At 42.0% G+C, this 23,572-nt stretch overlaps 1 protein-coding gene across 1 annotated transcript in view; it reads right to left on the bottom strand.

Annotated features, from left to right (window-relative positions):
- The window catches only part of CAPN3 (calpain 3), a 67,443-nt gene that overhangs the window by 27,773 nt on the left and 16,098 nt on the right, over positions 1 to 23,572 (bottom strand). Inside the window, exons 3-12 of the mRNA XM_074997066.1 lie at positions 23,154 to 23,272; positions 21,477 to 21,610; positions 20,843 to 21,011; positions 17,650 to 17,790; positions 13,389 to 13,472; positions 12,881 to 12,966; positions 6,867 to 6,944; positions 4,329 to 4,489; positions 2,708 to 2,877; positions 1,379 to 1,390 (exon numbers count right to left, since the gene is read on the bottom strand). Coding sequence (XP_074853167.1) covers positions 1,379 to 1,390; positions 2,708 to 2,877; positions 4,329 to 4,489; positions 6,867 to 6,944; positions 12,881 to 12,966; positions 13,389 to 13,472; positions 17,650 to 17,790; positions 20,843 to 21,011; positions 21,477 to 21,610; positions 23,154 to 23,272 — 1,154 coding nt within the window. The remainder of the gene's footprint in view (positions 1 to 1,378; positions 1,391 to 2,707; positions 2,878 to 4,328; positions 4,490 to 6,866; positions 6,945 to 12,880; positions 12,967 to 13,388; positions 13,473 to 17,649; positions 17,791 to 20,842; positions 21,012 to 21,476; positions 21,611 to 23,153; positions 23,273 to 23,572) is intronic.

Below are 23,572 nucleotides of genomic sequence, written 5' to 3'. Positions count from 1 at the left end.
CATGATAGAATTTGAATGTGTTTTACTTCACCCTCAAAATCACGGAAATCATGAACGTATCTCAGCAATAGCTTTTTTCCGAACACCATTCAGGATACTTTGAATAATTTTATTCCATGCAGTTGTGATAATTTCTATAGTGGAGTAGAGGTGTGGCTGGGAGGGTGCAGGAGTGAGCTGGGGTGGGGTGTCTGGCCAGGGGGTAGGGTGCAGGAGCAAGGGAACATTCAAGTGCAGACTTGGAGTGAGAGAGCTGTGTGGGAGAGAAGTGCAGGAGCTAACTGGGGCTGGAAGAGCCTAGTGGGAAAGGGGCCCAGGAATGGATGGGTGCTGTGAGAGCTGGTGAGCGGGCAAGGTAGAGGGATGGGGATGCAGCGGCTGGCCATGAGGGCAGTGGGGGAGGTGCTTACCTGGCTGATACTTCCTGCCACTCCCAGGTACCACCCTCCACTGCTCCTATTGGCCAAACTCTGTCCAACAGAAGCAGTGGGGAAACCGGCCCATGAGCAGTTTCTAGCACCCTGTTGCCCCTGCTGGTGGGAGGGTGAATGGCAATGCTGTGTTTCTTCCCTCCCCGCCACATGCCAGATGCAGCCCAGGAGACTTGGCGGGAGGGGGCACCCATGCGTAGATACTGTTTGTGAATGAAAAGGTGTTGAAGCCTTTTAAAAGCGACGTCCATTGGTAGGACCATTGTGCTTGTTGCTTGGTTATTTTCTAAAAAAAAAAAAAATTCATCACTACATGATGAATGGATGGTTTGCACATGAGGCTGTGCTTTAGCCAATCAGAATGCTGGCTTGTGCAAGTGTAAGTGACGTGATGGAAGCAGCAAGTAACTAGGCACTTCTGGAAATGGCAGTGGAGTAAAAAGTACAGTATTTTCTTTAAACACTCCCTGAGTAAAAAGACAAAGTATTAAAAATAAATTACCCAAGTACTAAGTACAAATACTGAAAAAAACATACTTGAGTAGTGCAAGTATTTCTGCTTAGTTACTTTCCACCTCTGCATATATTGAGGAGGTAAAGAAAGCAGTCTGCAGGTGTTGCAGGGTTTAGCAGGAACACAATAACCAGATAATGGCTATCATTGCTAAATGTTGTCCATGAAACCAGATTGAAAAAGACCTGTATGAGGTCCGTACATAATAGATGAGTATTGAGGAAAGGGAGAAAAGAATATAAAACAAGAAATAGAAAGAGAATATGTGAACTCACACTGTAGTTAATTGATACTCAGAGAAGAAAGGGTAAGATTGTCACTTGTGCTAAAACACTGAAAATAAGCCCAAGTGGCTTACATAGACAGGTACAAAAGTTATGTTATCTGAGAACTTTTACACCAAGCGTCAATTCTTCTTCTATTCAGCCCATACCTCTTTTGGCACCTTTGAGAGAAACAAAGCAGAAGAACTGTTAGGGATGCAGTGAGAGTGGACGTATTTATTTAATCTAGCTTGATAAAATCAAATTAAAAAGTGTTCTACTTTCTAGCATGCTGCCATCAATTAAAGTTCCTAAAATCACAGAAATATTCTAACGAACCTTAGTCCTTAGAACATACCTCCCATCAAACTCCCTTGGGTCGCCTACAAAGTAAATCAAGATCTAACATGGCTTTTGGAGGTGCTGAGCTGCACCATTCTCTGTTGATGTCAACAGGAAGTGAAATTGCTCAGTACCTTTTGAAAATTAGACCATGTACTTCTATCTCACCACATCCTTCAGTGATTCTCACCACTGCCAGTGGTGATGCAACATTTGATTCTGATAGGCATAAACCTCCAATCAAAGAGAAGTTTGGGATGCTACTAAAGAGCAAGGTGGGGAAGTCAGGAGGGGGGAACTGGAAAAAGTGATCTCTGTAAAGTGACACAAGGCTAATCCTGTGAATTAATACAGTTTAAATGAATGCAGACATCTGAATTTCCATACTCTCTTAGGCTTTGTCTCCACTAGCCAACCCATTCAGGGTTGATCTTCCAGGGCCTGATATCATGCGTATGGTAGGGATGCACAAAATCGACCTCTCAGTTGCAGTCGACCCTTTGTACTCCTGGCAGGATGTGAGGAGTAAGGGAGGTCAATGGAAGAAACTGTCCCATCAACCTTCTTCAGCCAAGTAAGATGAGTACAGATACCATTGCGTCCAGCTATGCAATTGCCATAGCTAGAATTGTGTATCTGCAGTTGACTTACTTTGCCTAGTGCCTTAGTTCCATCCATTCTAGAAAAGATTTTTTTTAAGTTCTGTAGTATATTCTCTAGCCACTGAACAGTAAAAGCTGTTACTTGTTCTTTCAGTACTGCTATCAGACTGTTTAGTTCCATTTACAAATAAGCATTACTGAGCTAATCTCTGATTTGGTTTTAAACCAGTCTTTACCAGGAAACACCTCCCAAAACAGACCTACCAGTAAGTTTTATCAAATACTTTATTCCCATTTTCTTACAGCTTATTTGCTGCAAATAGGATACACATGCTTACCGCATGGATAATTTTTGACAAGTAGTAGAAATCAACATCCTGCTGGAATCCTTGAAAATCTTAGTGTTTAAAGGCAAAATCTACAATTAATGTAAACCAGGCTACATTATAAAATTAGCTGCTGCCCATGGAGGTTCTGTACTGTTGAGCTGCAATTTGGGATCAGCCAAACTGTTTGGCAAAGGTGCAATGAACAGCATCCTGGTAGTAATTGTACCTCATAAATGGCAAAGCCAATAGTGAGGAGGTTGGCTCCAAGTTTGCGCTCTTTTCTCCTGTTTTTCTGCATCAGTGCAACCAGGAAGCTGCAGACAACCTCGTTATCTTCAGGGTCATCATCCTCCTCCAGGAGCTTCAAGCGATACTGAGGGTTGGTCCAAAATGTATCTGCAAAACCCCAGACATCAACTCCTCCAAATTAATATATGACCTCAGGCCCTTAAGATACTACTCGTTGGCTAAGAGAGAGCCTGGTTTTAGTCCTATTTATCTTCTATATTCTCTCCCACTTTGCACTTCTTGGTAGACAGATCAAAAATTGAGCTAATCTTTTTATATAATTATTATTAACGCCTTCCTCGTGCAGAAGCTGATTTCTGAAATCAAGGGCGGATATTGGCTTGAACAAGTAATTCTTCACCATGGGGTTATATTCTTATTTTTATAGAACCACTGATATTTGTGCAACTACTGATGGTGCAGAGTTTGGTTTATCTTATGTAGCCATTTGACTGTATTCTGTACAGCAGGGCTTCCCAACTTGTTTGAAAGAAGAGCCCTGTTTCCAGTAAGAAGTGTTACAAACACCCCAATCATAAAGGCTCATTTATCTTAGTACATTATAGCTTTACAAGAGGATTTTTTTTTGGAATACAATGCCAAAGCCTAGCTGGTAATATTCCCCACTTATCCAACATGTGGCTTGCCTAACTTGTGGGTTTGAAAGCCTAGACTTGCAGTAAGATGAGCCAACCAAATAAGAATCTGGTGTGTTTTTTCTGTTCTTTCTCTATTTCTATGCAAAGAGGGACTTCTTGTCAGGCGCAGTATCCATTATACTTGGTGTTATCTTTGTTGGCTGAGAAAATAATTGATTTAATGACTCATTTCATGTTCTAATGAACATAAGATTTGCACCCCCTTATTCCAGAACATCCACTCCTTCCCAACAAATGATTTGCAAGGCAAATCAGAGTATCTTACATGTCTAGTATTTAGAGAATTTTGTATCTTTAATCCCTTGCTGATTTATAAATGATGCATTGTAAAACTGAAACCACGACTAACTTAGAAACCCCAGCATATGCATATCTTTATAACACAGGGATCACTTTGGCCAACACTGAAATGCAGCTACCCCATGTGCAATGCTGCAGTTGTTTTATAGCAATATTGCAAATGTAGAACTACTGAGGACAGAAAGTGAAGAAGAATATATATCTCACTGAAACTCCTGAGGAAATTGAAGTTGGGTGAATGTGAATATTAAAAATGAAATTAAGCAAGCATACAGAAATTAACATCTGTTTTGTCACAAGAGGTGCCAAGGAATATTTGAACAATAAGAAATGATCAGGGCCTTTTGGGTTTACATCTGTTTTAGTAAATGGTACTTAGCGGGAGTACATGGTTCTTTAGCACCATACTGTGGTATTACCTTACTCCAGACTCAAGAATGTATCAAGGACCAAATCACCAACACTATTTTTGCAGAATCTGGATTATTTTTTTCGAGACTAAGTGTTGGGTAGGCTGCTGCATGATTCTGTGTTACCTGTGAAATCTGACATGATCACAAGTCAAGAGAGTTTGATTCTACGGGAAAAGATTGTATTCACCTGGATAATTGCGACAACCTCCTCCGGAACAGCCTCTCACCCAACGCCCTTCATTGACTGAAACAGTCCAAGTGTGGAGCTTATCAGCCTCCAGAGTATCAGGTGTGAGGTTACAGATCTCAAGCTTTGTGAAGTACCTCATGAAATCATCAAATGACATCCTAGAAAAGCAGGGAGGTGGAAAGGAGAAAATAATGGATATCCAAAGAATAGGGGTAAACATAAGAAGACTTAAATTGTCAGTTCACATTGAACATGGATCCCATAAAACCAATTTCCCCATCTCAAAAACTCAATAATACAAAATATCATGTGGGGAATTAACATCTGTAAAGATTAAAAATCATCTCAGTTCCTGTGCACCACCTCCTTGTGCACCCCTTTGAATTTGTCCATACACTGGACACTCTGTCATTCCACTTAATATGGAAGCTTGGCAGTCCTTTTTCTTACTGGTTCCTCTGTGGTTTGACAAAGACTAATTAGATTTGTGGTGTCCTAAAATTATGTGTATGTGGAAAATCCAACTGAATTTCCTCATCCTCTTCTCCCACAGCCGGACGAGCAAGACTAGGTTGGCCTGTACATTGACAGTATGACACTGTAGGACTCAAGTAGTCAATTTCATTTTAAGTCGAAGGGTGACCTGCACAGATATACACACAAGTGGTATGGAAAAACACTGTCTCCAAGAATTTACTGTACAGTAGACTGGTCAGATAATTTTAATATGATTCTTCTGTGGACTTTTCTATGGAAGTGAAACAAGCCCTGAGGCTGTAAATAGAACGACTCTAGATTACATGGTGGGACGTTGCGCTTCCTGTAGCCTGCATGACATTTAAGGGATATTTCAGTGTTGTGATACTCAGTTTCGTTTTTAACTATAGTCACCTATTTTGAGTGCCTGTCTCTGCGGAACTTTGAAAAACTTAATGGTGATGACTAAGTCTATTATGCCACTTTTACTTTTGTCTTAGAGAAGGGTATGAATCAAAAGTCTCCTTTCTAGTCACTCTAATTTGTTGAGTATTTAAAGTCTAAACTTGGATTAAATCTTGCAGACGAAAAGCTGGATTAATACACTCACTACTTTGGGATGTTCCAAATGTCGATCCAGATCTGCTTCTGAATGTTTTGGTTTGATACCACCTGTCATTTATTTACTTACTTACTTGTATTTATAGAAAAAATCCTACACAATTAAATCACTTTTTTCTTCTTAAGATACAGTAGATTTTGTATGACCCAGTTTTTCTCTCACATGATGTTCTCTTTGAATATGCTTCCTCCGCGTCACCGCATTATACAAATACGAGGTTGAATCCACATACATACATTTTAATGCTCTAAAAATAATAGTGTAGCTGCAGTAGCATGGGCAGCAGCAACTGATGGCTGGTTGGGGAAGATTCCTTCCCCTTTTTAACTTCCACAGATCCATCCTCTATCCAAACAGCTGTGCTGGGTAAGGTACCAAGCTGAAGGTTTACACCATAGGTTCTCTCCACGCAGAAGCTGGGCATGTATGTTTGATTTCCAGTATATGCCTCCAGACTATCACTAGGCCAGCTTAATTTAGTGTGCTCAAAACAGCAGTGTGGATGTTGTGGCACTGGTGATGCCTCAGACTGTCAGAGCTCAGAGGCAGAAAGTCAGACAAGCTTCCCCCTCAGGGCTGCAATGTTCACATTGCTATTTAGAGTCACTAGCTTGTGCGGAGTTAGCGTGAGTCTGGCTATCTGTGCTGGCAATCACATCTCCCTTCTGTAGTGTAGACATACTCTACACTAGTATGTCTCCCAAACACACCCTACACTGCATCACGTTTCCCAGCCAAAGTGCCAACATATCCTAAGGACTTGATTTTCAAAAGTGCTCAGTGTCTGCCTTGACTTACATAGGATTTGTGGGTGCTCAGCTGATCTGAAGTCATAAAAGGTGAGCTCTTACTCTGTTTTTGGTGGTCTGCAAATTATAGGCAGAGTTGGTAGGATTGCTTTTTGTTAAGGTTACTTGACACTTCCTATTTATAAGACCCTGTTTTCAGTTGATTATAACTTTGCCAAACTATACTGCTGCAAGCTGAAGTTTTTCTATGCTTTGGTCTAACTTTAGATGAAAAGTTTGGGCAAAAATGTTTCAACTATTTCCAAGAATGGGATTATGGGAAAATGTTGTTTTGCCCACATTAAGAAAACAACAACAATCTTGCATCATTTTAGTTATAAAATTGTACTGGAGTTTCTATGAGAGCTTGAAATTTGCACCAGGGGAAAAGGGTGTGTCATCCTTTGGTGTCAGTGGAGTGCTTTTTTACAATTCTCTGGAAAAAACATCTACATTTGGCCAAATTGTAAGTTTTTGAAACATCTCACTTTGCACATGCTCATCAGAGTGCTGGTAGTAAGAATGTCTGTGTAACCTTAACACATGGAGCCAGGGTTCTTTCTGGCATTTCTAGGAGCTCTCGTGTACAGACACGGAAGAACTTCTGGGGAGACACAGCATCTGAGATGGTAGAAGGTGTGTCCTCACCAAAACTCCCCATCCTCTGCAATGTTGTGCTGTAGGTGGATTTTCTGTGCTTTGTCAATTAAGTTCCATTCATCTGAACTGCAAAAGAGCAAACAGTACATTGCAATATACAGTTATTCAAGAAATTGCTAATACTTTAATATATGCCCTTAAAGCCAACAGCTAGAAAAAACTTTCCTAATTCCTAATCATGTAACCACCATGAATGGCAGGGTTTACCTTTTCTTACTATATTTGCAACATCCTCCTCAGTTTCCCAATTCCTGCCTCTATTAATGCTGATATGACAGACAAGTTTAATTCAATTTCTCTTTGTGCTAAGGACTTTACTGCAATCAGCACCTTACCACTGCCCCCCAGGGGCAGGCACGTGCATATACACTGTAGATTTTATCAAAACAAAAAGCAGTCAAGTAGCACTTTAAAGACTAGCAAAATGGTTTATTAGGTGAGCTTTCGTGGGACAGACCCACTTCTTCAGACCATAGCCAGACCAGAACAGACTCAATATTTAAGGCACAGAGAACCAAAAACAGTAAGCAAGGAGGACAAATCAGAAAAAGATAATCAAGGTGAGCAAATCAGCGAGTGGAGGGGTGCGGGGGAAGGTCAAGAATTAGATTGAGCCAAGTATGCAGACAAACCCCTATAGTGACTCAGAAACTTCCCATCACGATTTAAACCATGTGTTAATGTGCCGAATTTGAATATAAAAGCCAGCTCGGCTGTTTCTCTTTCCAAAACGGTGCGATAATTCCTTTTCAGTAACACACATACCTTCAGGTCATTGACAGAATGCCCCATTCCATTAAAATGTTGACTAACTGGTTTGTGGATCTGGAGTGTTTTGATGTCTGTTTTGTGCCCGTTGACCCTTTGTCTAAGGGAGTTAGAAGTCTGTCCAATACACAAAGCATCTGGGCATTGTTGGCACATGATGGCATATATGATGTTAGTAGAGGAGCATGAGAAAGTGCCCGTGATTCTGTGAGTAACCTGGTTAGGTCCAGTGATGGTATTTCCAGAGAAGATGTGTGGACAAAGCTGGCAGCGGGCTTTGTTGCAGGGAAAGGTTCCAGGACTGGTATTCCTGGGGTATAGACTGTGGCTGTTAGTGAGGATCCTCATGAGGTTGGGAGGTTGTCTGTAGGAGAGAACAGGCATGTCACCCAGGGCCTTGTGGAGTGTGGCATCCTGATTAAGGATAGGTTGTAAGTCTTTAATAATTTGTTGCAATGGTCTGAGTTGGGGGCTGTAGGTGATGACCAGTGGTGTTCTGTTCTTGGCTTTTTTGGGCCGATCTTGGAGTAGCTGGTCTCTGGGTATTCGTCTGGCCCTGTCGATTTGTTTTTTTTACTTCTCCTGGTGGGTAATTCAGATTTATGAATATTTGGTAAAGTTCTTGTAGTTTTTGGTCTCTGTCAGTTGGATCAAAGCAAATGCGATTGTACCTAAGAGCTTGACTGTAAACAATGGATCTAGTCACGTGTGCAGGATGGAAGCTAGAAGGGTGTAGATAAGTATAGCGATCAGTAGGTTTTCGGTACAGTGTGGTACTGATCAGGCCATCCTTGATTAGTACTGTAGTGTCCAGGAAATGTATCTCCTGCATGTTGTAATCGAGGCATAAGTTGATGGTGGGGTGTAGATTGTTAAAGTCTCTGTGGAATTCCTCTAGAGCCTCTGTACCATGGGTCCAAATCATAAAGATGTCATCAATGTATCTTAAGTAGAGGAGTGGTAATAGGGGACGAGAGCTGAGGAATCGTTGTTCCAGGTCAGCCATAAATATATTAGCATATTGTGGGGCCATGCGGGTGCCCATAGCAGTTCCACTAATCTGGAGGTATAAATTGTCCAAAAAACGGAAATAATTGTGTGTGAGAACAAAGTAACAGAGGTCAGACACCAGATTGGCTGTGGTGGCATCAGGGATGGTATTCCTGATTGCTTGTAATCTGTCTTTATGTGGAATATTAGTGTACAGAGCCTCTACATCCATTGTGGCAAGGATGGTGTTATCAGGAACTTTTCCGATGTTTTGTAATTTCCTCAGGAAGTTGGTGGTATCTCGGATATAGCTGGGAGCGTTGGTGGCATAGGGTTTGAGGAGAGAGTCCACGTAACTGGATAGTCTGGTGGTAAGGGTGCCAATACCTGAACTGATAGGGCGTCCAGGGTTTCCAGGTTTGTGAATTTTGGGAAGTAAATAGAATAATCCAGGCTGCGGCTCAGATGGTGTGTCTAAGTTAATGAGGTCCCAAGTAGCAGCAGGGAGTTCCTTCAGTAGTTGTTGTAACTCCAAAAGGCCCTGGGTGACATGCCTGTTCTCTCCTACAGACAACCTCCCAACCTCATGAGGATCCTTACTAACAGCCACAGTCTATACCCAGGAACACCAGTCCTGGAACCTTTCCCTGCAACAAAGCCCGCTGCCAGCTTTGTCCACACATCTTCTCTGGAAATACCATCACTGGACCTAACCAGGTTACTCACAGAATCACGGGCACTTTCTCATGCTCCTCTACTAACATCATATATGCCATCATGTGCCAACAATGCCCAGATGCTTTGTGTATTGGACAGACTTCTAACTCCCTTAGACAAAGGGTCAACGGGCACAAAACAGACATCAAAACACTCCAGATCCACAAACCAGTTAGTCAACATTTTAATGGAATGGGGCGTTCTGTCAATGACCTAAAGGTATGTGTGTTACTGAAAAGGAATTATTGCACTGTTTTGGAAAGAGAAACAGCCAAGCTGGCTTTTATTTTCAAATTCGGCACATTAACACATGGTTTAAATCGTGATGGGAAGTTTCTGAGTCACTATAGGGGCTTGTCTGCATACTTGGCTCAATCTAATTCTTGACCTTCCCCCGCACCCCTCCACTCACTGATTTGCTCACCTTGATTATCTTTTTCTGATTTGTCCTCCTTGCTTACTGTTTTTGGTTCTCTGTGCCTTAAATATTGAGTCTGTTCTGGTCTGGCTATGGTCTGAAGAAGTGGGTCTGTCCCACGAAAGCTCACCTAATAAACCATTTTGCTAGTCTTTAAAGTGCTACTTGACTGCTTTTTGTTTTGATAGTGTATAGACTAGCACGGCTTCCTCTTTGTTACTGTAGATTTTAGTTTCTCTTTCATGTTTATAGCACTCAGCCATCTGCTGTACTGTGGTAATTCAGTTGGGGTGAAAGAAGGAAAGAGTTGCGAACTCCCGCCCTATTTAGTGAACGATAGAGGCTCCTATTGGCAAACCTCTGTGAGGCTGTATCTACACTACAAGCTAAAATCGATTTATTAATGCTGGGTTTTATCAATTCGATTTTGAGCATCCTCACATTCCCACATGCTCCCCACAAAATCAACTTATTGCTGCCACACACAAATAGTTTAAATTAACTGCTGCAGCAGTGTATTGGGGGAACGTATCCCACAGTTCCCTGAGCCCTGTAGCATTCTGGCTATTTTCACTGGTGCACCATGGGGGGGAAAAAAATGCCCCGCAAGTAGATGTGGGTATCTGACAACATTTTCCCACACTTCCTTCCCCTCTGTCCCCTGCCATGTTAAACAAAAGTCCCTTTTTTCAGATGGGGTCTGGCTTACTACTTATAATTGAGGGAAGGGAGGGAGTAGTAAAGCACTTAGGAATGGTTAGAAAAAAGATTTTGGGTTTCCCAACTGGCAGGTTTTTGAAAATAGGATGCAAAAGCATTGGATCTTGTCAGTCTTAGATTTGGATTTGGACCTCCTGACAAAGAAGACCCTCAGAACAAAAATTTGTTTAAGTAGACACGGGTGTTACACTGAAACTGGAATTAATCATCAAAACAGTTACCCCTGGGGGCAGCTAACTGACCCCAGACTATAGCCAGGTTTGGAACTGGCAAAGACGACCCTCAAAACAAGAATATTCCTTGCTGCAAGCCTTACTTTGAGAACTGGGCTAATCTGTATAGCTCCTACATTGCCTTCATTGAAATAGTTACATCTAGAGGTGGCTAAAAGACTCCTGACTAAAGCCAGCATCTGAAAATCGTGACATGCTAGGGAGACCCACCACCTGACCCTATTAACTGCATGCCTCAGCTTGGATTTAGGTTTGGACCTGTATCTGGATGTAGACCTCCTGGAAAAGAAGATCCTAGAAGAAAAATATGTTTAAGCAGACATGGGTGCTACACTGAAATGGCAATGACTCATTGAAACAGTTACAGCTAGGGGCAGCTATAAGACCCCTGCCTACAGCCAGTCGCTTGGCCTTTGGCTAAAGCCCATCCAAAAATTTCCTCTCGGAGGACAGCCACGCTAGTGACAAAGTATTTTCTTCTGTTGACCAAGAATCATGACTGGTATGGGAGACTTTCCTTGGCTGGCTACAGGACCCTCACCGTACGCAAGCTGCTTGGCACCTTGTGCAGCACGTCCTTTCATTGGTCGGGGTCAAGCCACATGATGCAGCTTGGCACAGAAAAGTTCCAGATTGTGTGGTGTGTCTGGGTGGGGGGAGGGGGGAGGAAGGGATGTGGGGGGGTGGGGCGGGACAACATATAAATGGATGAAAAGAAGTTTATCGTCTTATTGGACGAGCATAACCCCCACCCACAGCCTAACTGATACATGGTACGGGGAGGGCAGCAGCTGGCGCTGGGGACTGCAGCAGCTGGCGCCAGGCAGTGCAGAAAAAAAAAAGGCAGCTAGCAGGGGTATACAGAGAAGCACACACCTCACAGCTGCGCTACTAGGAAAAAAAAAGACAGAAGATTTTTGAGCCTCTCATGACCCTACAGCCTCGGGCTTCCAGGTGCCAAACTGAAACGGTCTTCTTGTTGCCCAATTCCTCCGCACCTGAGAGCAGTGGAGATAGAAGAAGCCAGAGCGGAGAACTGTGGGGCATGTATGGGACATTAGAAGCTAATTAATTTGATTTAAAGACATGGCTCTTCCTTGCTACCCTTCATTCGGAATTTTAAATTCAAACTGAATGCTACACCCATCAGGTTACTATATTATGATATCGATATTATATCGATTTTAGCGCTCCTTAAATCAGGCTAATGGAATTTACAGCAAAGACTGGCACATAGAAAAATTGGGCTAAATGGCTTAAATTTGGCTTTATCTCATAGTGTAGGCATACCCTGAGAAAGCTCTCTCCTTCTTTCACTCATTCTCGCTCTCGGATCCCCTCTCTTCCTACTATTCAATGCCTTCCTGACTAGCACATGAACCACCCCATTGGAGAGGCTAGCTCCCAGCCTGCCTCTTCTGCCCAAGGCCCCACCTCTTCCCACCCACCCTCCCATGGAGCCCTGGGTCTCCCAATGCTGCCACCATCCCCTCCTGCTCTGGCCTGTTCTTTCAAGTGTCCCCAGTCCCATCAGACAGCCTCAGCACTGAGTGGCCTGAGCACTTGACCCAGCTGCCTTGACTCCTGGGCCACTGGCTGGCCCAACCTAGCCCCAGCCCCTGCCTGCCGTGGGGAAGAGGAGCAACCTGGTCTGGGACCAAGGGAGACGAGCAGGAGGCAGAAGGCCGCTTTGGGATGGAGCATGGGTGGGCTCCTCTCCAGCTACCTGGGGAAGCTTAGTCTCCCCTGGCTTGTGATACCCATCTCTCATGCATGCATTAGAAGATGACCTACCATTCCAGATCTCAGTCTTATGTATGTCTGCCACAGAACTCAACTGGAAGGCGAATCTATGGCTGAACCATTAAGCCATGCTCTTTTCAGTCCTCCAGGCCTCCAGATTTCTCTTCCCTAGTAGCTTTTGTATTTTCTTACTATCCTGGCTTGTTTAAAGTAATCCGCCAACTAAGCACTCAGCACAGCCTCCAGAAAAGTAGATCCTTTCCTCTGCCAAGTGTCAGTAGTAGAGCATGGACAATGCATACACCTCGTTTTAGGTCTTAGGACACTATCATAGAACAAGCACAATGCATCTGAAGTGGAATGAATCTTTTGTAACTGTACCTTATAGATTACTAGGTTTGCTTTTTACCTACCTGTCACTCCAGGCTCCTTTCCATTCCACCTGTCCCCAGGGGTTCCTCAGCCGCACAAGCTTTATTCTTCCCGATTTAAATGATACCTTGTTTAAAACAAGAAAGAGATTGTATAAATAACTTACGGGCGCTGAAGGAAATGTACTACCTGCTGAATCACTCATGCCCACTTCTTACAGCAGCATGTAAGTATTCCAAAGAAGTCTCCAGCCTTTCCATTGAAGTGATGATTTCCCAGCAGGTGGCAGCCTGGCTGTGGGCATACGGGAATTCTCTTGCACCCTGGGTTTAATTTGCTGTACTTTCTGAACACTCCTCTATGCCCACCCCCAAGCCAAGTTCCAGATGGGTTTCTACCTCTTCATTTTCAAGAAAATTTTGATTATTTTAATGTTTATTTTGTTCACAAAAACCTCCGAACTCTTTATTCCTCTTTTGACAGTTCTGCATATTGCTTGTCTGTTCAAAACAACAGCTTCTTCCCAAGAAAGGATAAATCCATACATACCTCTTCTACTCCAGTAACTGAATAGGCGTGTCCTTTGACTAGTCCACAGGTCATGCGGGTCTCAAACTGCATTGGGACTATAGTCTGTAAAACATGGAATAGAAACAGTAAAAAGCACATAACAGACCCAGTTCCATACTTCAGATAGCCATGTTCTCCCTCTGCACCGCACTAGGCCACCAACTATGTCACTTGGAAATTGCCACAATGATCATTTGCTTCTGTTTCATAGTGTCATAGATGTTAGAATGGGAAGAAACCCATAAGTCATGCAAGTAATCTGACTGCAAGGTTGGGTTATAGTCTGCTCCTAAGAGAGGCTACACCAGATCAGACCAACATCCTAAAAGATGTGACAGATTATTTATGACCTGAAGTCTTTGGGATTGGATTTCTTTCTTAAAAAAATGTTGTAATTAAGCCATACGATATGAGTTTAATGGAGGAATTAATGAACACAATTCTTTGGCTTGTGTCAGACCAAATCTCCGACTAGCTGATTGATGTGATCCCTTCTACACACAAAAATCACTGGATTTATGAAACATAATAAACTGATTTTTTATTAAAGCTAATGTTAAAATTATCCAATGTCCAGGTTAAAGAAATTTTACAGTTTTTTTGGTATAATGCTTAAATTATCCAAAATACAAACTTTAGTTTAAAAAGTTGTAAAATACATATAGTACATAATCTCCAGTATCCCAGATTAAAGTTAACAAATGCATGCTAATAGTTCCCACAGCCCAGTATGAAGATGGCTGAATAAATATACATTTTAGTGCATCTTCAGGCAAGGTGTCTTGTTCAGTAACACAACAAATGAATTAATGAGAGAACTAAACTGAAATCCTAGCTCTAATCACATCACAAACTTCAGTAAAGTTCATATTCTGATCTGAGCTTCCTGGCTCAGACCTAGTATGAGTCCCAATATAGCCTTTGACATTGCAAAATATATCACTGTCTTTCTGCAACTGGAGATTGAGTATGTACTCTGCCAAGTAATGCCAGATCAGATTGTGTTTACCCACCTTGTGGGCCAAAGAGTTACCTCACTAATTTGTACTGCAAGACTCATTTATCTCAGTAAGAGTAAGTGAATGAAAATAATAGGCCATTAATTAACTCACAAATGTGCTTTGCTTATTTATTTTTAGTTTGGTTTATTGGTTTTTATATACTGGTTTACTGGGAGTATAACACACTAGTATACTTCCTATGCAATATTCAATCAAAATAATGCAGTCTAAGCAATATAAAGTTTCTGTAGTGTTTCTGCTATTCAGGGTTTGCTGAAAACTGACAGTGACAATGTGGATTAGCAAGTTTCTACTGCACTTCCGTTTGTAACAAGAGAGTTAAAACTCTACATTTTAGAATTCTCTGAACTTTTCACCATCCTGTGCTCTTACACTGATAGCATGAAAATGTCCTATGTTATGTTTTGTTTCTGCTTATATTAACATGTATTCTCATTTTTTTGGGGGGATGTGCATTATATTTCAAAATGATTTGTACCAGCCATGATCTAAAAACAGTCTGACCAATTGAGTTTCAAGAGTGATGTGCTCAAGGGTAGAGGCTAGCTGACAGAGGCTTAGGTGTCCTAAGTACTTTGCAGAGAGGCATTAATACAGTGGCTGTCCTGGTAACCAGCAGTCCAGGTACCTAACATTTTTATTTCCAGAGCTGAAGAGAGAGAATTGAAGAGAGGGTTATGACAGGTATAAGCTCTAACTGATACAAGGGCTGATTAGCAACAAAAGGAAGGCCCAAGTAATCACATTTGTATTCATGAAAAGAAATATGAAATCCTCCTCGCCGCCTCTACAATTTTTTGTCACTGAAAAGGAGCCCATATCTGGCATTTTATCATCTGGCACACTCAAATAACTGGCATTTTAACCATATGTAAATTTTAGTTATGTTTTGCTGAAGTACAATATATTGAAAGTAAATACAAATAAATACAGCAAATACAGTATAAGCTTACAGTGTACAATACTCTTCATATATTTTTGTTTGTTTCTTACTATCCAATCTAGTTTTTAATTTAGTGTTCTGTATTGCTCTCAATTATCTAGAATATTTCAATATTGGGCAACCTCCTGGTCCCGGGGCTACTGTAGTATAACAATATATGTTGTGGAAGGATTGCATGCACCCGCCAAAAGCCATTCCTGTCATTTCTGATGAGAGATAAGACAGGGAGAGGTGGAAGCAGAGAATTAATTGAGTTAGATACCATGTTGCTGAATTGATATAAATGTCAAGATACAATAGAATGAACATGGATGTCAAAATAATGTTCCATTATTTCCATTCTGTGCCCATTGCCTCTTTCTCTTTTTACCATTTCGAACATACTTCCTAACTTACTTTTGAGCTCTCTTCTCATTTCTTTGTCGTCTCATTTTTTTTTAATTTTCCTTCCCTCAACAGTCCTCAACGTTTACAGTTTTTAAATTCTCATGCTGCTCCTGCCACTAGTCCACTGATCCACATCCCTGCTGAATTGACTCTTTAAGAGGTAGCACTTTGAGCCAGTGACTTCCCAGAATTATGACTTCTGACGGTACCACAGGAGGAAGCCTATGACAGTGACAGGTGAGTAAGGGCAGTTTGGGCAGCCTGTGCATGCAAACAAGGAGGGTCAGTGTCCATGAGACAAGAATACGTGCAGGAAATGACATGATTTACATCATTTTGCAAGACTAAAAACTGTCAAACGGGGAAGTTCTATTTCTCCATCTGTCTTTTTGCTAACTTCCAAATTAATTTGTCTCGTTTGCGTTCACAGCAGAAATGTTACAAACAAAAGTTTGAGCTCTATAATATTATATATGGACAAGCATCTTTTACTTTATTACTGAAAGGCAGCACCCAGGAGTGAGTGGTAGTCTTTAACAATGAAATGGGGAAGGACAGCAAATCTCCCTTTTATCCAGTACTTGTATGCTTCTATCTTAAACATCCCAGTGCTCCTGACTCTAATATACTTGAAATTCCCCAGCCTTTATCATGCAGATCAATTCCCATGTTCTGAATTCTTCTATGTAGTTCTTGATGTATTTCTCTTTTGTCTTCCAGTGTTTCTTATAAGGCACAATTGTTCTTCTGTCAGTCTCTGTGGTATTTTCTTACTACAACTGACTTTGAGGATCTTACATATCTGTGAACAAAATTTCCACAATTCTCCACATATTAAAACAAGGGCCAAGGAGCTCTTGCTTATGGATTGAGGGCCCTCAAAAAGCCTTTACTTTGTGAAAGATGGAGATCTTGTGTCCATCTGCTCTTTCTTTACTTTCTCCATTTCACCTTCCCTCCCAAGTAAGGGACTTCATTAAAGAATCTGCAGCTGTTGTGCACTTATTTGTGGTCATAGCCATTCAGTTTCCTAAGTAAATCATGTTAGTAACTGAACTGTTAGCTATTTTGCACACAAAAATGTGTATTTTGCACAAGCAAATTAATGCATCTGCACATTTTGTGGGGGCACTAATGGAAGGCTGCTGAAAATTTGTGTTTAAGTGTCATGTGGTTAACCAAGGCTTAAACTGAGACATAGTACTGTTACTGGAAGGGAGAAGTTGAGTATTCCTGACACTTTTTTGCTGTTTGCTTTCCTAATGATAGAAAGTTGTTTGCATGAGTGCTAAGCTGTTATTTTAACTGACAGCTGCATTTTTAGATGCTAAGATAGGACTTATTTATGCTTTCTTGGTAAGTTGGCCTAAGCTATGTTACTTCAGTTATGTGGCTAATGTAACCAAAGTTGACGTAGTTTAGGTCAGCTTATTGCAGTGGCTATACCACACTGTGTTGATGGGAGAGGCTTTTTCCCATCGACTTAACTTTACTCTTCTAGGGGAGCTGGAATACCAGAGTTGACCGGAGAGCACTATGCCACTGACTAAGTGGGTCTTTGCTAGAGCTGCTAAATAGACACTGCTGCATCAATCACAGCAATGCCAATCTACCAGTATGTGTAAACATGGCCAACAGCTTTTGGGTGATTTATATCTGTAACCAGATTTTGAAAGGATTAAAATAATTCATTACTTAAGAACACACAGACACCCAGCATGTTTTAGATCAATATTTTGCTATCTTCAGCTGATATGGTATAACTCAATGTAGTGCGTTAGGGATTTCAAAATACAATTACTGTGTTTTTTTCTTATTGGTGTGGTTACAGGGGCAACAGTTATGAGGTAGGAGACAGAGGATCAGTCATTGCTTGAGGCATACAAACCCAGGCTGGCCTTTCATCTGTGCCTTGGAGGTTTGGAGTCGAGTCAGTGCTTGGCATGCTGTTCACATTCTTCACCATCCGGGCAATTAATTCCCCAAGATCACTTTGAGGGGCTGCACCATACGAAAAGCCCATATTGTCCTGGTACAGAAAATGGGAGAAGGAAGTGGTGCATGGAAAGTGAATTTAGTGAAGAAAGATAAGAGAAAAAAAAAGGGCAAATAAAAGAAAAAAGGAAAATTAGAAAGAGGTGGAAACTTAGAGAACTTCCATTCTCCCTCATTACATGTCAGAAGATCTGCTCTTTTATCTAAAGGGCTCAATGACATGAGAGCAGTCGTGTTACTACTGTAGCTCCACAGTCCTAAGCTCTTACTGAAATGAGCCGTGTCTCTAACTATGACAGACTCGGTTTTGCACAGAGGCCAGAGAGAAATGGGACACTTGTGGGGGTCAGAGGGCACATAGTTTTACTCACTTCACAAAAGTTATATGTTGCTCCCTACGTCTGTTCCACCTCAGTGGGAATGCTTCCTTCCAAAAAGATATGGCGGTGCCCCATCTGCTTACCTGCGTTTGTGTGAGTGGTACTGTGTCACCATGCAATTATGTCACCTTATGAAGTGATGTCATGCCCACACATAATTACATGAAGCAACGTGACAGTTGGTGCAGTACAGTTCCAACTGAAAATCCTGAGATGCTTCTTTGGAAGAGACTTCAGAATTCAAGTACAATAAAATGTGTATGTTTCCCTGCTCCCAGCCCTGCAACCCTGATGTTTTAATCTGTGCAACTAATGGTCTTGAAAATCAGAACTTCATGAAATACTCAGGAATCTTGCAGAAAAGGTCAAGTGGACTTATATAAAGTAATTAATTTGACGCCTCTTTCTTCTTCTCCCTTCTCCATTTTTATGTAGTTAGCTTGTAATTTGATACTTTCACAAATAAGTTGTTTTGTTTATTTTTGTTCTTTTTCTCATCACTTTTCTGGCATATTAATCAATATCAGTGGCAGTGCATTAATATCACCCCCCCTCCCCAGTTGGATGTATTTCTTGCGGCCCCAGGGTCAGGACACCGATTTGATCGTTTTAGGCTGTAAGAAAATTAAAGCCTCAGAAATACTGTGCTGAGTAGTACCTCTTTAAACTTTTATAGCTCCCTTGCGCTCTTATGAAGCACGGTACAAAGGCAGTGTATTCTAAAAGACAGAGTACTAGACTGAACTCAGAAGTCCTGGATTCTATTTCCAACTATGCCACTGGTCAGCTGGTGACTTTGCACAAATCTTACCTCTCCCCGTGCCTCAGTTTCCCCATCTGTAAAACGGGGATGATGATACTGGCCTCTTTTGTAAAACACTTTGAGATCCAGGGATGTGACGGGCAAACTGAGGCACACGGGTTAAATGACTTGCCCCAAGACACACCACTGGGCCCTCCTGCAAGCTGTTGTGCACAGCAGATTCTTCTGCCCCAGAGGAACCCACTGAAGTCAATGGGGTTCTGGGTGTAGAAGTCCACCAGTATAGAACAACTCAAGGCCTGAAGTCTTAGAGCTGGGAAAAGAATTGATGTCTTCTAGCTCACAGTCCCTTGCTCAGACCACAAAACAGGGCTTCTTTCCTTACTCCTTGTAGGACAAATCTTGAGGCTTTAATTTAGTCCATCTTTAAGGCAACTTTTAGGCTACATCTACACTAGCACACTACGTCGAAGTAGCCTATTTCGATGTAAGAACATCGAAATAGGCTACTTCTACGCGTATCGTCTACACTTCCTCCAGGGCTGGTGCCATCGACGTTGAACGTCGAAGTAGCAACGGAGAACGTCAAAAGGAGCCACCCTGGAAGGAAATGCGGAGCGTCCACACACACAAGTGCTCCCCATCGAAATAAGGGGCCAGCAAAGCCCCAAGATGCTCCCTTCAAGGGCCCCTCCCAGACACACTTGGACTCCACAGCACAAGATCCACAGAGCCGACAACCGGTTGCAGATCCTGTGAATGCAGCATGGACCTGCAGCTGCAGCTGCAGCAGCAGCAGCAGCCAGAAGCCCTGGGCTAAGGGCTGCTGCGCGCGGTGACTGTAGAGCCCCACAGGGGCTGGACAGAGCATCTCTCAACCCCTCAGCTGATGGCCACCATGGAGGACCCCACTATTTCAAAGTAGCGGGATGCGGATCATCTACACAAACCCTACTTCGACGTTCAATGTCGAAGTAGGGCACTATTCGGATGGGAATAGTGATTTCGATGTCTAGCCGCCTAACGTTGATTTCAACGTCGAAATAACACACGGTGCATGTAGACACGCTGCGTGCTATGTCAACATTGTGCCGGCTACTTCGAAGTAACTGGCTAGTGTAGATGCACTCTTAATGACTACTGTGGGAGCTGGTCTGCATGTGGACATCATTAAAAAATGAGTAAAAACGTCAGGATTTAGGTCCCTTCTCTGTGCAAGCTGGAATAAAAAAAAATGCCATTTTTTTAACATTTTTGTTTTTTGGTGAAACCTGATGCAAAAGGGACATCTTTTGAACATCTTACATTCTTCTTTGGGTGTGGACTCTTCGACTACAGCTATACATGCGTTCCTCTTTCGAAAGAGGAATGCATATGAGGGAAATCAAAAATTCAAATGAGGCACTGATTTACATAGCTCATGCTTCATTTGTATAATCTCTTTTTGGATGAGATTCTTTTCAAAGAAAGAAAGCAGTGTAGATGGGGCTTTTTTGAAAATAAACCCCACCTTTGAAAGAACCTCCTTCCTATTTTGTTTGAGTAAGAAGGGTTCTTTCAAACATGGGGCTTATTTTCAAAAGAGCCCTGTCTACACTGCTTGTTTTGGAAAGACTCTCTTCCAAAAAGAGATTATGCAAATGAAGAACAAGATATGTAAATTGACACCTCATTTGCATTCCTCTTTTGAAAGAAGAATGCAAGTATAGACAAAGCCTTCTTGTCAACTTTTCAAGAGCCAGTCATCAATAATATAATGGAAGTTGTTACCCTTTCTGGCGGGATTTTTAAGTCAGATCTACCAGAAATCCTCTTCCCCATAGACTTGCTTTATGTCAGTTTAGCAAAGCCCTGAAAAAAGCATCTGTGACTGACCCGTGATTTAGAGACCCCACTCCTTTGCATTCCAGTGCAACTTATCCATAACATTCATATGGACTTACATCGATAGAGCAGGCCATGAGTGATCCTCTGTCAATGGCATGTTTCATGATTTTGTATATATCTTTGGGTGCATCTTTTATCTCATAGAACTCGGTCACTCCTCCTGTGAAATCCTCCATGGCCTCTGTGGTATTGCCTCCTTTCAGAGCCTCATAGGATCCATGGAGTCTTGGAAAGATGGAAAAAAAAGTTATACTATAAACAATCCTGGTTCTACTTTGTCAGTTTGCTAAAGGTCATGATGAAAAGTTTAATAATGTGGTTCACCCACCCATATCTACAAAAAAGAAAAAGCCATCTGGGGTTTTTAGATCTAATTGCTGACATTGGGTTAAGCAGCAGGCCAGACTATGGAAACTACTCTACACAGCTTCTTACTCCCTGTCCCAAGTCTAAGGCACTAGAGCTAACTACATGAAAACCCTGGTAAAATGTTGTTTGCATGTATAGATTTGTCAAAGGGGGGCTTCTCTGAGAGAAATCCAATAACACTCCTCATTATGGCTTGTTGCTATGATGACTTGGAAGAAAATTGTGTTAACTCTTGTGTATAGACACATCATCACCTCCCCGCACACAGCGTATGACGTAAGGGTTTTGGAGCTACAGTGAAATTCTGAAGTATTCCTTTACTTTGCGTAGGCCTTTTCCAGCAGAGCACTCCAGAATTCATTGCGCTGGGAGGATTTGGTGAAGACCAGCTGGTTGTTATATGTCGGTAAGCAGTCATCAATGACAACGTCCACCCAGTTTCCATAGCGCCAGAACTGAATAAAAGAGGACAGACAAATGTATTAATGAGTATGGTAGGAAGGAAATCTGGATTAAGAGTTAGAAAAGCCATCAGGCAAGGGAAGTCCAATAGCTAGCGAAGCACTGTTATGAATTCTGTCTATTTTCTAAACATTTTCGGAGGTCTCTGCTACACATTTGAGACCTGATTTCCAAAGGTGCTGAATACTGACAGCTCTAATTTATGTCAGTAGGAGCTGTGGGTGCTCAGCCTTGATGCTGGAAAACTAAGAAACATGTTATTTAGATGTATCAGAGAGGTAGCCAAGTTAGTCTGTATCTTCAAAAACAACAAGAAGTCCTGCGGCACCTTATAGACTAACAGATATTTTGGAGCATAAGCTTTCCTGGGCAAAGACTGGCTTCATTTAGATGGTCACCAAGTACAAATTAAAAGTGAAGGTCTCCTTTCTATACCGAATCTCTTGAGTTACCCTCCCAAAACATCTCTCTCTCAAATAACCATGCAGCAGAGCACTGGCCTTGTAAACTAGGGTTTGAAATTTCAATCCTCGTGAGGAGAGCCTTCAAATGTATTTCATGATAACAGCTTTCAGGTACCTAGCGGCAGGTCAGGTAAACATTTGTCAGGGATGATGGTGATAGATCCTACTGAGAGTTCAGGGGACTGGACTCAATGACCTCTCAAGCTCCCTTTCTAGTCTATTCTAACATCTCTTTAACTCCTTCCTTCCTACTCTAATTTCTGAAGTGTCCACCTTCTTCTCCCCTTGCAGCCTGATTCTTCCCAGACAAGCAGCAATGGCTTCTGTATGGACCTGTCACTCAGAAACACTGCTAGGGTTTTTGGGTTGGATTTTCTGCCAGGTGGAGGACTTTGTGCTGCACTGTCCTTGTTTTGTGAGAAAATAAAGAACTTCAGTTTCCTGTCGTCTCTCTACACATTCACAATAATCACATCCATCCAGACTGCAAACAGGAAGGTGGGAGTAAGAAGTTGAGAAGAGACATTGTAAAATGGCAGTGACAGCTGCAAGGGGGTAGATGAACCGAGTTCACTCCTGCAGCATAAACAGCCCTGAAGGGAGTCTTTTCAGAGTTAGGATCACAGGTAAAATAGAAAACAATCAGCGAATCATCAATTCTTTTACAATATGTCTTCAATAGCGACCAACTGTTTTAGGGATTAAAAATAGGTCCCCTTTCCAGTTAACAGTTTATCTATAGCCCATGTAGTGGGCATCATGGGACAGCTGAGCAGTCCTAGGGAACACCTGTTGCTCTCACTTTCTGATGGGGCATATTAGTCTGCAAATGTTTCAGCGGTGATCTAATGCTCCTTAATTTTGGCGGCAAGTTGTTTGTTCTGGTTTTCCTAGAATAGTCTGGCATGGGGGGAGGTGTAGGAAATAAATTCCCCCTGTCACTTGCAGTGTCATGGATAGATGAGACAAAGCGAACACTTCTTTCCTGGACTGTCAGACCAATAAGTGCTCTGCATAGCTCTCTGGATAATACTGCCTCTGTGCTATATGCTGCTGTTGGAATAGGGTTCACCTGAAAGTGAAAAATCCCAGCATAGTTTTTTATGAAGGACTGATCGTGAGGTATGACTCGGCAGAGTAGCTTTTCATTCAATGTCAGGCAAGCAATGGCAGCTAGGAACCAGCAGTCACCTGTAAACAAGCGGAAACAGCAGACAAAATGCAGGGTCAAAGACATTTAGGCAAAATTCTACAAAACAAGTGGTCCCACTCCTCCAATCACTAATGGGTTCTGTGTGTATTGTGATGCATTTTAGTATGTATAGCACATTAATACTATCGTACTATGGAAGTGCCCATTAGCACCAGTCAGGTTTGGAACTCTAGTTGCTAAACACTCAACAAACATACCATCCCTGCCCCAAAGGTTGGGAAGGAGTCTTGAGTCTGTGATATATGCTTTTCTCTGGCTTGCTTAGAATTTGTAATATG

This window comes from Carettochelys insculpta, chromosome 6 (genome assembly GCF_033958435.1).
Source record: "Carettochelys insculpta isolate YL-2023 chromosome 6, ASM3395843v1, whole genome shotgun sequence".
In the NCBI taxonomy this organism is placed as follows: domain Eukaryota; kingdom Metazoa; phylum Chordata; order Testudines; family Carettochelyidae; genus Carettochelys; species Carettochelys insculpta.
Note: the sequence above shows the minus strand (reverse complement) of the source record. Positions and strands in the feature narration are given on the sequence as shown.